Below are 17,012 nucleotides of genomic sequence, written 5' to 3' on the forward strand. Positions count from 1 at the left end.
CTTCCATAGGTCCAACAAAAAAAGTCATGACATTAATATTACATAGTATTTGACATGCACTTGCCACCTTTCATCAGAAAAGATATAAAAGTTCTTAATAGATTGGATAAACTACTATATTTAAGATGGATATACTGCAGGACCTTGAGAAAAGCATATTTTCAAATAGAAAACTGTGCACATACCAGTGGCAAAGATCCATCCCAAATGAGTCAGTCCTCCACCTTTTGCCAGTTTTTCAACCATTCCTTGTTTTGCTCACTCTCATATCTAAATTCTCAGTTGTAAAATACCTGTTCAACAAGGCGCTTTAAACAGATCCTTCTGACAGGGCAAGTAATAATAGCAGTAATTGTTAGAATTCCTTCAGTTAGAGCAAGATCCAGAATAATCAGCAAATGTGATCCTCTGTCTTTTGATCCAGTCAGTAGGAATCCTGTTCTAAGTCTCACTTGACTAGTCTATCTCTGCAAGAGCCCACCAGGAACAAGCCCCTGGACAACAGGCCCCTGGGCAAGAAGTGACTTCCTACTGACACCAGTATTTTCCTTCCAAGTGTCTCATTCAAGAACGATCATTCATTCATTCGTATTTAGCAGAAAGGTTGTTTAACAACCCCACAAAATAAGACAGAAATGAATACAAACATCCCTTTCCACATTTTATCGCATTCCAAGTTATTGATGCAATGCTTCGAAGGAGTGAGCAGGTTTGCTTTCTATTTAAGCAAACAGTACTGGAAAGCTCCAAGGAGGAGGGAAGTATGGACCAAATCTCACAGAAGCCCTGTGTTAGAAAGGTGAGACTGCCACCTACTTTCTCTCAATCAGTAACATTAGTCTCTCTAAGAAACAGATGCAACATTCTCAGCATCTCTGTGGGGGTAAGTTTGATGCATTTCTGTCAAAAACTCTATCATACCCAATTAAGGATTAAGTATACAGCATGTAAGAAACGCTTTCTTGTACAGACTGGCATGCAATTACAAGAGATGAAGCGCAAAAACAGTAACGTACATGTTGGCATTAATTAACTCTGCTTCTTCCTGAACCAGCAAAAGGGTCACCTCCATTAAACTTGTCATAGCAGCTTCACGTACCCTGTCAAAGCAGACGTACAGTGTCAGAGTAGTGACATCAGTATGTATGTGAGTAAATGTATCAGGACTCAGGTTAAACAGGCACTGGTAAAAAATTCAAACAAAGTGCAGAACCCTGCAAGCACTGAACATTGAAAGCACCTAGGTGCTTTATCTGCCTCAAACCATCTTCTGAAAAGTCTAACCTACATTTTGACATTAAGATATTTAAGCATTGTTAAAAATGGCATATTCTTGTAAATTTTCAAGCTTAATACTTGCAACATTATAAAATTTGTGATTTAAAATGGTTTAAATCCATACACTAAATAATATCTAAGTCAGAGTTTTATGAAAAAGATTTAGCTGAAGTAACACTACTGTTGTGCTTGCAGCGCATCTTAACTATACCATGAAGATTTTCAGCCTTTGAAATGTCTAAAAGAAATGAAGATGAAGAGTGTAATTTCAATTTGAAAAATAAAGTCAATACACATGTTTTAAACCAAAAGCCTTGTCAATGTACGAGTTGCCAAAAAAAAGCTGCTTTTTAACACATGGGCAATACTATGGCAGATCCTCAGTTGGTTACATGGCTCCATAGAAGATTTGTACCAACATATTCATTAGAATAGTCACTTATAAAAAATCATGCTTTCTCAGTAATAATTAAAAATCTTACCAAAATATTTAAATAGGTACACCTGTCTACTGTGAAAAGATAATACTGCTGTTTCTGTACAATTTCCAAAATAAACTGAATCCAATTGTCTATGCAATCTAAAACTAGGTGGAACATTTATTAAAATGGTAAAAAAGTCAAATTACATCATTTTTCCTAAGTAGTTCAATACAAGTTTCAGTCTTTCATAAATGATATTTTTCTACTTCTACATACAGTATCTGCCTATTAGATATTCATGTCTAACACCTGTAGATAGATTGGACAAGTCCCAGCAAATAATCTGTCATAAGAAATGTGAAGTTTGCATACAGAAAGTAAAGTTGGTTAAATTTTCCCACAATTCCATTAGAGAAAGGCAAAAATCACACACCAGAGGAAAGATCTCTCCAGAGAAATGGCAATTCTCCCCATATCTTTCCATCTCAGTCAATGGTTTGAAAGACACAGAATGAGAAAGCATTCATATTTCAGAGGCCACAGAAGTACTTAGCAGCCAACAGTTTGCTCTGAGAAAAGCTGCCCCTTCCTCCTTTAATTTACATGTTTTGGGACTGTTGATTTTGGCTGGCACTACCAAAGCAGCCTTAAAAGAATTTAGTGTTCAAAGCACATTTGGATTTTAATGGCTGTTAGGAATTTCATTTCCTTGGGATTTCTTAGATAAACGTTCTCTTCTGTAGAGTTTCATTTTGTTTCTAAATTAAGAAATATACAGAAGGATGAAAAACAGGTATGGGGAACATAAGTGAAGACTATTAACATGAGGAAGTTACCGTGAATAACTAGTCTATACTTCACCAAGTTCTTCCTTATCTACTTCAGTATCTAACCCAATTTTGGAGGCAAAGCTTAGTACCTTTCTTTTTTCTGACTCACCACCCTACGTGATTGCTCTTATGTCTCCTTTAACTATACTTGTGTCACACTTGCGTTACTACTTGAGACTCGTTCACTGCACTCCTGCTTCTTTGAAGGTGGAGGAAGGAGGAGAGGGGAGGCCAAGTATCTTCTTCCCTTGCCCTTGCTAGAACGAGCTGTTCATGACCCTTTCCTAGAGTTTGCCTGCTTGTTTTTCCTTCCAGGCTTTGAGGAATCAGACACACCTATTTTTCTCTGGTTTCTTGCCCTGTATTATTTCCCTCCTCCCTAACATTTCTTTTGTGTTTCCACCTCCACTGTGTACCTCACTTCCCACACAGCTGTGCTGTCGGATGACAAATTTGACAACGGCTACTGCAGGCGGAGTAGCAGGGTATCATTAAAAAAAAAGAACAAAAAATACAAATACGCAAAAATTAACTTGGTTGGAAAGAGTATCTTAGATTATTTTCCCTGTGCACTTTCCCAACACGTTCATAAACACTGCAGCAAAGTACCTAACAAATCACCTACTAGTCACTTGAACTGGTAAGGATAAGTAAGTGAAAGTCAAAGGCCAGGAGGACAGAATTCTGAAACACTGAAATAACCAGAAACTTGAGCCTAAATGTGAGGTTCCCAAACTCGCACCCTGCATACTTGGCATCGTGTGTTATAACTGGATTTGCACAGAGATCAGCATGCTACGCATGGCTGCAGAAGCTGAATGGAGCAATTGCTTCAGAACCGGATTGTTTTGCTTGCAGCAGGGAGGAGGAAGCAAGTGACAGACTGCTTTGGCCACAAGGAAAAAAAAAAAAAAAAAAAAAAGGAAAAAAAAAAAGCAAGAAGAGGCAAGGCACAGCTAACTTCTTGTCTATCATAGCTTCCCAAGTCAGCTGTTACCATGCAACCATCATCTGTAAGCTCTCCCAGCCTCGCTGTGGCCTCAGCAAACCTCATTTGGAGCCTTTGCTTCAGTATTCCTCTGTCCCCCTCCTCACCTGATGAGTCTCAGCTGCAAGCTACAACACAGTAGCTGCCACCCAACACTATTAAAAGGAAATGTTTCATGTTCGGAGTTGAAAACAGCAGATCATGCCTGAAAATTTTTCCCAGAATGATACTTCATACGCTTTAAAGGACAAGGTTGAAATTGCACACCAAAGCTCTCCAGCTGTTCGGAAAGAGCTTCTTCAATCAACTGGGAAAATAAGGAAATCTTTCCAACCAATGAAATAATTCCGTAACAGTATTTTTCAGCCCTCCCTTTCCTGCCTGGAATGTAATACATACATGACCAGACATTATTTCTAAATAATCAACAGGTGGTTAATTTACAATCCTGCATATGCATCTCCAAACCCTTAGATGCTTCATATAGCTGCCACACAGGCATGTGTTTCTGCACTAGCTTTAATCTGGCTAATGGAGACACTAGCCAAAATGTGATGGCTTAGATTTGAGTACAGAAGGAGCCTAAGCTCACCATAATGTAGTCTTACATCGCAGTCCCTGCCGCCGCATCTTTGCCGCTATTATTTACTGCCCGCACAAAGTACAGCGACACTATTTGAGCACTGCTTCCCCGTGACGCAGCCATCTAATTGCTACAGATTCCAGTTTCGCAGATGTGCTAGAAACCACTACTCCCATGCTGAGCTTGTCTTTTGGAGGTCTAGTGTTTACTCAGAAAAAAGAAAATGGAACATCAGAGAAACAGAGTTCATACATCAACTACGTATCACCACACCATCACTACTCCATACAAATAGGACTCACGATACTGCTAAAGAAGGTTGATACCACACATACGTAGAACCATCTCTACAAGCAACACATATTCACTTATTATCAAATTAAAATGAAGGATTAAGACAATAAAATTAAGAAGATTTTGTCAAAAAAAATGCATTTTACTCATAATCAGCTTCCAATAAGTAATAGATAAAGAAAAATTAGGTCATCACATTCATTTATTTCATATATAGCTTCTCTATTCAAATATTATCATTCTGATCCTTCTACATAGTAGCAAAGGCCTTCAATACTGGAAATCAGCAGATGTCAGATTTATTCCTGAATTCTGTTAATTTATTATTAATGAATATTACTTTAGGCCAGGCATACTTGTGCTCATAAATACATGCAGAAATGCAATCTGACAACAGAGCTTGCCTGTTTGCTTAGTATGCCCTCATCCTCCAAGATCCGCAATTTACCCAGTTTTCTCACCCAGTAACTACCTTCTGGCATTCTGCTGGATGAAGTGAATAACGTGAAACCTTCATGGCTGTTCTGCCTACCACCTTCAAAGATGGCGGGAATTTCCAATCAGTAAGTGATGTTACATCTCCAATTACAGCTTCCTTTGAAATTAAACACAAACTCAAAGGAGGACAAAGGCCTTTAGAGTGCCTTGGTCATCAATTCAGAGATTGCATTTCCAGTTCCATGTTACTGAAAGAATACAGGACGTTCTGATTAATGTAGTCTTCTATATAGGGAATCGTCTTTATATTTTAAGGAAATTGTGAATATTGAAGCGCATTGCAAAACTATGATTGCTACATACTTGTAATAATCTTGTATCTGTTACTCTAGATGTAGTAATAATAGATATATTTCTACAGACTCATAATTTACTTACTATTGCAATACAATAACTGAAATCATTGAACCCAAAAACTCACAAAAGAGTCAATAAAGTTACTGTACAATTTTTAAAACATTCATCTGTCTCAGTTAAAGAGCAGTCACTAGCAAATTATGCAAGTGCTCCCTCTCCTGGCAAAACAAAAAGAACATATAAGAGCTCAGTAAGTAGGAACAAACTTATTATTTCAAAGAAACTAGAAGTAATGGTTTAAATCACTATACTTTTCATGACTAGATTTATTCCTGATATTCATTAGGAGAAAAGAATGATATCCACCCATCAGAATAAGGCTGAACTTTATTGTAAAACATGATAGACCACATCTTTCTTCTAAGGCAAGGCACAAATTCTTGTCAGCTTTTCCCTTCCCTTTCCACTCCTCTCCCGCCAGCTATGTTCAGTCCTGCAAAAGCCTGGAGTCATCTATTCATTTCTAACAGTGTTTGAAAAGAGATCAGTTTTTCATTAGACATCAAAAATAGGAGCTAAACTTAGCACAACTTAGCTCCAATTGCAAGGCATCTTACCATCCTCCAACATCTCCTCGGCTGTCTGTGGTATAGTCAGTCACACCACTAAGTAGTGTAGCATAAATCTGATTAACATTATCTTTGCAGACATATTCTTCCTGGGATCCCTCTCCCTTCACACCTACAGTCTGGCAAACCCTTTAGAAAGAGAAATTGGAGAGGGGAGAGAAAAGATAATGCTAACAAGGAGAGACTAAGATCATAACTTTTTTTTTGTTGTTGTTTAACAAACTTTATCGGGCATATAGTATTCTAAAAGTCTAAAAGTCTACAGTATCTGCCATAAAGTGTACAGCATATTCCAGAGACTACTGCATTACATTATCCAGATTTCTTATCCGTGTTCCATCTGTAAAGAAACACTGTCAAGGCTTGAAATGAATATGAATTTCATATTAACCATCTTCTTGTTGTGAGACAATGTTAAAACGGGAAGGAATGACTTTTCTGCATTATAACAATTTAAGAGCATAGATACTATTATACTCTTAACAGTAACTGCATTGTGGCATGGCAATACTGAAAATATTCCTGTATAATTTTTTAAACAAGTTCAACCTTCTCATCAGATTAGGAAAGTAAAAAAAAAAAAGTATATTCATCCTCCTTCATATATGCTTAACTGAGCTCATGAGAAAGGAGAACTTTCAAACATACTCTAGGTGTTCATTTAACTGTTAAAAGAAAAATAATGCTCAGAACCAAACACATATTGAATAATGGAGATGCACACAGTCCTGCACTAAAACCGTGTAGGTCATACTGTGACTGCCTTTAGGAAGCATGCTCCCAGCTCACACTATAAAGCAGCAAGAATACTAGAAAATATCTAGAGAAAGAATTAAAAATCAGACAAAAATAAAGATGACAGACATACTTTGCAATTGCTATTAGGGCATCTCTTCTGGCTTCTGCAAAGCTCGTGTCTGCGTGGGAAATTACAGTAACCTTTTTCAAACCTTCCAAAACCTGAAAAAATACAAAAATTGGATATTTAAAACTAATATAACATTTACGATAAATTCCTGCTAAATTTAGGTACAGTATAAAAATACGATGAAACACATATGAGAACCAAGCAGTCAAACAGTGGTCGTTTCCTCACCCTCACCTGTCAATATGCCTCACTTTTTCTCTTGAACAAAGCTTCCATACCGAGGGGAACATCTACACACTGTTGTTATTCAATCTCTGGCTTTTCCAAAAAGATTACTAAAGTAAAACTCAATTTTAATTATCTGAATCTACAATGCGCTAAACTCATGATGATCTTCTGGAGTTACTGTACATCACAATCCAAAACCCCTTCACAAAGAACTTTAGTTATGGTCATTATTATTTGTTTGATTATGATCTTAGGTTTCATTCAAAATACCTGATACCCTCTTCTCATTACAATGATCGTATTTTCTCACCTGTTGGAGCCTGCCCTTTAGCAGAAATCTTGGAAGGGACCCAAGAGCTAGTGAAAAGCCACAACGAATCATTTGGTCTGTGTTTTGAAGTTCTGAAATATACTGTGTCACCAGCTTATCTAGAAAAAACACAGTTGCAGATTGAAAAGCAGCCACCACATCATTATTACATAATTCGCTAACCAAAAAGAAAAAAATACACAAACAGAAAAGCTACAGAATGTTATGATTCATTAAGCTAAAATACAGAATGCCTGAAATACCAATCATTGAGAAAAGAATAAAAAACGTAAAATACTCCTGGTTCCATAAATGAATTCTCATTTTCTCAGTGCAAGCTTGGATTTTTAGATAGACTAACCCTAGTCTATCAGAGAAAGAAAATACAAAATTCTCAGCCTTAAAAATGCTATCATTTTTAAAAGACCAAACAGTAAGTCTAAGCATTAATTTCAGTGCAAACACAGGCAAACAAATGCTCTCATGTTTGCAGGTCACCAGGTCCTATAATGAGACAAGTTAGGAGAGAAACGCCTCTGGATTTGTGAGGGTCAGTTATTCAACCTGTTTCTTCCCCCTCAAAAATCTTAATTAGACTGAGGATTTACATACAGAGACATGCACACACACACACACACACAAATCATACCTAAGCAATGAGATCAGTTCATGTTACTTTTTATAGAGAGACAAGTATAAAGTTGTGCTTTTTACAGAAGGCAGTTCAAAAAGTACTATTCTTTATATAAACATTATATACTATTTCTGAGCGTCTATCGTACGCTCAGATCCTCTGAATTGCTACATGACAAAACAGGGACAATGGCTCTAGGAACAGCAGCACAGGCGAAAGGAACACGAAGCAACTGAACTGTACAAGTAGAAAAAAAGAGGATCAAGGATGGGCCAACGCAATATTAAGAACAAAATGAGGTTGAATTAAAAAAAATTAAGAGTCGGGAATCTTTTTATCTCCGTATTTCTACTGCCTTTTGTTCAAACTAAGAGGAATACTATGAAATACTAAGAGGAAAGAAGCTTTGTGTGTCAAAAGTATATTCCTTACTTTATCACACACTTAACAGATGATTCTTCATTTACCAGATTTTTCAGCTACTGTACTAAAACCTTAAATGCACAGAAATCCAGAGAAACTTGTAATAACTAAGATAACTGCAGTAAACACAACTCCAGAGCAAAAAAGGAAAAGGTTATCTTAATAACTAGCTTTACTAAATATGCACTTTTTAATCCTTAAAAGGAACAAAGGAATCAGAGAGACTATGAAGGTTACGTAATTGTGCCACTGCTTACTGTCATCTAAGATTTACACAATTAAGTAATATTTGCTAGAGGAAGAAAGATTAGTTACTGTAAGAAACTACACTTTAACCATAATTCATTACTTTCTTTTTTTTTTAATCCCTATGCAATCAACAGGCCTCAACTAGTTCCTCAGACATCAGAGAACTAGTATCTTGTCCAGAGTTTAGCAATACCTTCATACAACCACATCTGTTATTTAGAAACTTCCAAACCACTGGAGCGCAAGATAGAGTCTTGAGGCCACGGAAAGATGCAGCACTTGCTCAGACAGTAAGACCGCTGCAGTGTTTCCATAATTGATGGAAGCTTAAGATTGAAATTTCAGAAAAATGTCAGAAATTTGAGACGTGATAGTGAGTAAACAAGCAGTTCAAATGATAACCGCTTATTAATTACGCTACCTGGGGTAATGCAAATGTTTCCTGTAGCCTATGAAGCCTACAGTATTAATTCAACACAATCAGAAAGAATATTAGAAGAAAGTCATCAAAAGTCAAAGTGGAAGAAAGAAGAACAGAGGCAAACGAAGTGATTTGACAGAACTGCAGCCCAATGTGGACATATTCAGAATTCTGAATCATTAAATTATTTTTGTTTTGTGTTTTCATTTTGATGTACCAGAATATTTTATCAAAAACTTGGGGTGTTTAAGATTTGTTTTGATTGTGTTAGATTATGATTAACTGTGTTTTTCTAAATAAGTCAGTTAAAATTGAGAGGACTATGGCACCTGTATGTTCACTGAATCTCTTGTGCAATATAAATTTCACACATACGTGCACACATCAGTCATAATGGGGATGTTTTTCAGTGGTAGATTTCAAACCTATAACATATAAATTTTATTGGTCATGAAATATAGGGCTTTTACTGGTGCAGAGACCAAAATACTCCTTTTTTTTTTTCTTTTAAAAGGTGTTGGTATTTATGGTGGAATTTTTATTTGGAAGAGGCTTTAGAAAATTAAAAAGCCAAATAAAGCTGACTAGAGATTTTTAGAACAGAAAATTATCCAATTCATTATTACACTATCCAAATCATATCAGTAAATCTCATGAAAAAAAGTTGCCTGTATATTTATGTCCCTAGACCATCATGGTTGTATGGCTACAGTCTAATTCCTTCCATCACAAGTCAGGTGAAAAGTTAACCTGTAATCCAAGATAAAGCTAGGCCTCATACGCATCTAAAGGAGTCAGCATCAAAACAGACGCATCTATCTAGCTCATGTTACTGCAATATATCCTCTCTACCTCTTGGTTTTGACACCTGGCCGAGTCTTCTGCTCCACTCCTCATTTATAGAAGCTTGAAATGTCATGCTTACATACAATATGTCCCATTAATCTTTCAACTCCCTACTGTTGGTCTTCTTTCTTTGACTTTATTAGACATTAAGCAATATAAGAACTTAAATATTTTTCATCTTAAAATATTTAATTTACGTAATCCTGTAATCTGTCTCTGATGGATACTATACAATCTGGTAACTGAAAGAAAGGAAAGTACAAGAAAGCCAGTATAAAACAGATGTTAATTCATCTGCCCCTAAATTTAACTCTACTCTTTTAACACTGATGTAAATCCAGTTGATGAGTCTTCATACCTAAATTTACATGAACTCTCTGTATCCTTGCTATCTTTCAGATATCCCTCACCTGTCAATCTTCAGGTCAATCATGATCTCTGGCATACAGATCTACAGTCTCTTTAAACATTGCATGAAAGTCTCTCACTTCATTAAAATTTAGAATTTACCACCAGCACATTTGCTTTGTTCAGTGATATCCGTGTTTCTCTCGTCCCCATTCTATCCCCCATACTGCAGGTTAGGTCCAGCCCATGACTCAAACATGAATCATTACCTTGTAGAGCTGGATCAGCTTCTCCCTGCTCATTGATGTAATATTCATTACACAGTGCAGCCAGCGCAGAGACTGCAGAATCCTAAAAGAAAGGCAAAACTATGAACTTGGCATATTTTCTGAGATCATACTTCATGGCAACTGTGCTCAGAGTTGGGAACAACAAAAAGGTTAAGAAAAAAAAGAGGGTTTTCTTAACCATTCTCTTCATCAGTTTTTTCCTAATACTGATTTAAGAAAGGTTGAACAGAAAGCCTACCTAAGAAAAAAACAGATTCTACTCTTATTCTTTAAAAAGTACAAATAACCAAATTAATATTTAAGGCACTACTAATAACTTATCAGCTGTACTCTCAGTTTAACTGAAAGATGTCCAGGATGACATTGGATTATGAAATACAGAAGTCATTATTTCATCTTCAGTATACTGATAACAGTTACAAAACAAAAAATAAATTGCATTTTTCCAGCAAGCTATGTAAAACAAACACAGAAGAAATGCATGGACTGAAAGTTATGAACAAAACCCCAAAACATCCAGCATCACAGTACTAGTGTCTCAGTCCTGATCAGTTTAGAGAAGAATCAACGGCTGTCTGATATTCCTGAACCTCCTAATCTTTAGACTGGTTTCTGTCACCAGTCTAGAGCATAAAATAATACCATCTATTTTGGGAAGCATGTAACAAGTTTTCTGATAAAACTAATGATTGAATTATACTTTTCAGCTGATAATATAATGCTGACCAGACCTATAATAAGCTTGAAAGCACACAAAAAAAACCCTATGCCCTGTTCACTCCACACGAACAACGACACTTCTTAATCCTCATGTTCTTAGGGCACAAGAAATCTTAACTGATAACACAGGAGTCTGGTTCAGTATCTTAATTCTGCCCTCAAAGAGTTCTCAGACTACTTGTTCTCTATGCAAAATCAGAGACTTGAAAGAAAATCAGTATTCATTTAAATAACATTCTATCTACCATGGGCATTGTAGTAGCAAAACATATGGAATTATCTAAACGCTGTAGATTCTTCACTAAAGAGAATGGTTTTCACCTTAAATACATGAAGCTTTATTATATGAAAAGAGTTTACGCTATGTCTGAAAAACAGGCCTTTTCAATGCCTCAAGCACTGCCTTTAAAACTCTCTCTCTCTAAAATAGATATGAATCAAGCGAGAATTGACATTTACTAAACATATCTTGCTTATTAATGTTATCCAAACAGGTCAAAGTTCTCTAAAGTCTATAATTAATTTTCCTAAGCTACGTTTAGAAGTTCCAGCTATAAGAAATACAAACTCTTTGGACAAATCTCTAATAATCATGGATATTTCCAAGCATTCAAATTTCAACTTTTAAGTGTTCCTCAGTACTTTGGATACATTCTTGTCTTCTCCATCTCTGAAGGAAAGTTTTAAGAGATGAGCTACCAGATACTTACAATGGCTTTTTATCTTATGCTAAGAAGCAAACAAAATACAGCATATTATATTCAAATGGTCTCTGTGAGAGCTATAAGCTCTAACAGGGCAGGCAAAAATCATCTTTCTAGCTTGGGACAGACTTCAAGAGTGCAGAATCACACTTACATGGTATTACTCAGGAAAACTAAGGCAAATAACTGGAGCTGTTGAGACCATGCACATAAATAACATGGGAAAGTATTCATAAGCGGATTTAATATTCCAAATTACAGTAGCTTGAGATCACAGTAAAAGGATTAAGCATTTGCCACAGATTTCAATGGAAAGATATTTAAGCACGCTGTCATTGTAACTCTGATTCACACCAATTTTCTCACTGTTGCAGAGTAAACACACCTGCAATACATCAGGCCTGAGGGTATCATCCAGAGATTTTTTTTTAATTCTTCTCACAAAAATTCTCTTAAACCACTTAAACATACAAAATCAACATACTTTATACACGTTACAAATACCTATACAATATTACACTCGACTTCCTTAATAATAATAATAAATAAAATAATAATAAAATAAAATAATAATAAAAATAATAAAAATTATTGGAATTACAGTAGTATATCAGGCAAGCCAAAATTACAGACCAAAATACAAGAAAAATATCATATCAATATAACCATATGGGAGAGAGTGAGTGGTTTTCAGCTTCAAGCAACCATTGGCATTTACCACTGCCAGTCCCTTGCCAGAGCCAGTGACTGTCAGTTACTGTGTCCAAATACACGTACAAACATTACCTTGATGATATAAAATGTTTAAGTATTATACAAAAAGATCCATTTGAATTTTGGAAGATTCAAGGTTTTTAAAAAAGGGAAAATTAGAAAAAGAAAAAAAATCCTTCTTACCACTCTAAGCATTCAAAAATTAGACTCCATAGGAAAAAAAAAAAAACTATCAACAGAAACCAAAAATATCTCTAATTCTGTATACTCTGTATTTAATATGATTACATATAGAAGGAAGAAGTACTGTACCTTTATGTGCTGTCGTACAGTGCTTGAAATGAGAGGGAGACTTCTAAGACTGTCATTTATTAACCACTGCCAGCCACCTGAAATAGTGAGGAATAGGCTTGGTTTTATCTTTATTACTTTCTAAGCTTTGTCATTCTCTCTTTTATTTTACAATGATGAGCAGTAACACATATTTACCTATTTCCTTTTTTTCCTCAAAACAAAATCATGAATCTCAACCAGCACAGCTAATATGCTTCTATTTATACAGCACCTGTCCGAAAACACTGAGTCTGGCAATGCTGAAAACTTCACAGGATAAAAAACCCCCCAGCAGTTTAATAAGCTACTACAAAACAAATCTTCAAATAACATTACGATCTGCTTCAGTATTTGCGCATCTTTTTGACAGCTGTCAGACTATCCAACCTTGTTAACCTTTACTGTTTCTTTGAAAAACATAATTAGTTAATATTTTATCTTAATAAATAACTATTAAGATAATGGAAGGTTATTTAAAATATTACATACCGATTATTGGATCTCCTCTAAATGGCATTTTTGATAGTGACAGCTTTTCAATTAAAACGCAGACTGTAAGAAAATAAATTTGATAACTGGATAAATACAGAAAATGACAAGTTGCAGCAATTTTGAAGACAGATACATCAAACAATATTAGTATTAGTTTGAAACCAAAGAAAACGTTGCAAATAGAAGTCCAAAAAAAGTGAAAGAAGAAATTAAAACACAATTACACTTGTAATTCTTATATCCAAAAAAGCTACCTGGCTGTAACTGTTCTCTGACACGAACTAGTCCCATCATTCATGCAAACCCTTTGGTCGGTGGTATTTTTCCCCCCCAGAAAGGTGCACATGTACCCAGTGGTCATGCTTCTGTCCCTACACTAGTCTGTAAAAGGTGACGGTTTACAATCTCTGATACTGCAGCTTAGCCAATGTCAATGCTACAGCTACTAAGAAACTACTGCGGTATTTGGAAGATTTTCCTACTTCTTATCAGCATTTCTTGGACCTTCAAGGAGTGCCATCTGTTCACTGCACACAGTCAAGAGCTATGTAACTAGATGCAGCTTTATTTCATTTGATGCTCAGAAAATGTCTTTATTATTTTAAACTTACAATTTATAAATGAGTTCTAAGCTTATAAAGCACTTTCAGAATAGTTTTTTTGGAAGTGTTTCAAGGTTGTTTGGGGGAATAGATCTTAACATAATAAACACTGCAAACTTTCCCTATATTCTTCTATTCAATCTTGATTGAATGCTCTGATCAAATGAAAACTTAGCGTGGAGGGAATACGCTCTCTTTCACTTACTCATGACCAGTTCAAACAAAACACACACACACATCCTCGCTTTTTGATGGCTTCGCTGTTTGAGAAGGAAGTCGGAAGGGAGAGGCAGAGGACAGAACAAGCTACTCCACAACGCCATCTTTCTGTTTTCCTCTCCTCCCACAGCCTAATCTCCAAATCCTTCTCCAGGCTCTGTACACAGTTCCTTTTCTTCTTCATTTACAGTCAACTTACTGGCCTCCAAACCTACTCTTGAATTCAGTCCTCGCTATGGTAATGTCACACAGTCAAGCTCCCTGTGCTCCAGTGCAATCACAGTGCAATAGTCTATGCCAGCCTCTTCATTCTGGTATTTCTTCACAGATGGTTAAGTACAACGTGACTAAAAACAAGTTTCTTAGGTTTCCTCCTTAGTTCCTTACGCTCCTTGTATGCTCTGTTGTGGTTGGGAACATTACCTTCATTAGACATGCACGCAATTTGTGGAACCTACTCAGTTCTTCTCTTACTCTGCCTACACACCTGTAACATGCTGTCATTTTTACTTCTCCAGTACTATGAAGCATTCAGCTGCTTAACAGCTAAAAAAGGAATGTGCAGTTGCCATTGCCTATTATTTCTGCCTACATTCCCATTTCACGTGTTTGTAAACTCGTTCAAAGATGGCAGACTCCTCCTTGCCAGCTCCCATGTGCCATTTGATCACCTTGTCATCTTGGTACTGAAATTCCTCTGCCCTCTAAGTTTGGATGACTTGCTTCACATCTGCAAAGTCAGTATCTAGCACCTCTTTCACTCCATGCTCAGCACTTCCTTTATTGAACCCGCAAGCAGGAAGCTAAAGTCATCATCATTTCCTTATTCAGCCAGCCTACATACTTCTCCTTTTGATTCCCTTTTCCTTCTTGTAGTGCTTCTCTTTGTAATGATCTTCTAAAACCAGATGAACAACCCATCATCCTTTTGGTCATGCATCCCCCTCCACAAACAATTACCACTGATTACATGGCCTTAATTATTCAACTTGTGCATATGTGCATAAGGATAAAATCACTATTTATATGATCAGGTCTGTCTTAGCAGATAGATTGTATCTCTTCTGGAGAGGAACTAGAGTAAATCAATGAAGAAGGCCAATTCAACTCTAATGAAAGCTCATTCTGAGCACTAAATGAAGGAAAGAACATGTGACATAAAAAACAAGAACTATTTGCAAATGCTAACGCAAGCTAGGTAGATTGCAACTGAGCTGGCAACCAACATCCTAGCATTCCTGACTTTTGTGTAGCTTTCAAACTTTGTATTCTTTTAATTACTGTGCATATACTCTATTCATGCATTCAATACAATGTATTCAAAACAAACTAAAAAAAAAAAAGCAAACAGAGCAATTCATTACGGCAGGCAGCTTTGTTGCTTTCATACCACAGTTGTGCTACTCACCTGCTGGTCTCATTAGTTCTCCACCTAAACCCCTGCAAAGCAGAAACAGAGCTTTCAGAGAATAAGCTACCACATGCAATCCGAGTGGATTGCCTACTGGGGAAAAAGACCTAAACATTTTAAAATTAAAGCAGACCACAGAAGATAGTCAATGCCTTTGGTTTTATATTTGACCAATGCTAAAATACTTACCCTTAAATCAACTTTTCTATTGACTTTAGCAAGACCTTTCCAGTCCTTTAACTTTCTTCTTCCAAAGAATGCAGACACAATCTTTCTAATATTTATGTGAAAAATAAAAGACCATCAAGTCCATTCTTGCTTTCATTTGTCCTGCTTTAGAAGCACCCCAGATGCAATGTCTTAAAAAAATCTTCATGACTGTGATGTTTAACGGAAACTTTGCTTACCAGGTCTCATTTTCACAAATGAGAACTGGTTTATTTTTCTGGTGAAGCTCCCCAACCTTGTCCTTTTACCTTCTCCTCTCTTGTTAGGAGAGGATGATGAATACCACCTGAGGATATTTGGTATTCATCAGCACAAGGAAAGGAGTGAAAAGTGCCAACACATCAGAACAGGGACAAAAACAAGTGGCTTAAGATGGTAAAGACCTTCCTGAAATGAATGTGCATTACACAGAAACAATCTCAACAGCTCCAGCCCAGAATCCTCTTTGAATACAGAGCTGGCGCCACAGAGCATTAGGAGGAAGCAGCTTGAACTGGGCAGGACACAGGGAGAAGGACCTTGGAAATTACAGGGCCTGTTTGCCTTCCTTATCCTCTCATGTCTCTGGGCAGAGAGAGGTCTTCTTAGCAATGTCCACCGGTGCTGGGGACATCACCAGGGTGCACTGAGTGCTGCTTGGGGTGTTCTGCTCAATGTCACCCTCCACTGGCATTAATTTTCCCACTTCTGAACCTTTGACCCCTGTCCTTCCTTTGGGTATTTCCTCCCTTACTCCTGTCTCCCTTCACTTCTGCTGGAACATTTCCTCCCTAAGGTGTGCCAAACCCTGATTCACCTGTTTGTATGGCCAGGTTCTGGCAGAAACTCCCAGCTACAAGGAGGAACAACAAAGGCTTTTTTGTTTATATGCTTGGGGCTTTTTAAACCTTTCCTTCTCTCCTTCCCCACAGTCAAATTAGTAGTTGCGCTCACAGGGTGAAGTTAGCAAACCTCACAACTCTGAGAACTTGGTTCTCCAATTTATCCTTTTGCATGAGCTTCAAAAGCCTAAACATTTTAAACAAGCTTTTCCTTCCATACAAGTAGGTGCCTCCTCTTACACACACTGGGTTTTTGGCTTCCCAAGGTTTTCACTATTAACACAGATGTCAGCTCCCCTATATTCTGCCATGGATCAGCAGCTCCTCTAACT

The 17,012-nt window shown here is 36.8% G+C and overlaps 1 protein-coding gene across 2 annotated transcripts in view; it reads right to left on the reverse strand.

The window, feature by feature from the left end:
- TBCD (tubulin folding cofactor D) overlaps window positions 1–17,012 on the reverse strand; it is a 129,655-nt gene that overhangs the window by 23,933 nt on the left and 88,710 nt on the right. The window contains exons 24-31 of one of the 2 annotated variants that reach the window (XM_062592069.1): window positions 15,629–15,660; window positions 13,397–13,459; window positions 12,887–12,963; window positions 10,416–10,497; window positions 7,226–7,344; window positions 6,688–6,779; window positions 5,808–5,948; window positions 1,017–1,100 (exon numbers count right to left, since the gene is read on the reverse strand). In XM_062592069.1, the coding sequence (XP_062448053.1) occupies window positions 1,017–1,100; window positions 5,808–5,948; window positions 6,688–6,779; window positions 7,226–7,344; window positions 10,416–10,497; window positions 12,887–12,963; window positions 13,397–13,459; window positions 15,629–15,660 (690 nt within the window). The remainder of the gene's footprint in view (window positions 1–1,016; window positions 1,101–5,807; window positions 5,949–6,687; window positions 6,780–7,225; window positions 7,345–10,415; window positions 10,498–12,886; window positions 12,964–13,396; window positions 13,460–15,628; window positions 15,661–17,012) is intronic. The other variant, XM_062592070.1, reaches the window with a different exon arrangement.

The sequence above is a fragment of the Rhea pennata genome, chromosome 19, assembly GCF_028389875.1.
Source record: "Rhea pennata isolate bPtePen1 chromosome 19, bPtePen1.pri, whole genome shotgun sequence".
Taxonomy (NCBI): domain Eukaryota; kingdom Metazoa; phylum Chordata; class Aves; order Rheiformes; family Rheidae; genus Rhea; species Rhea pennata.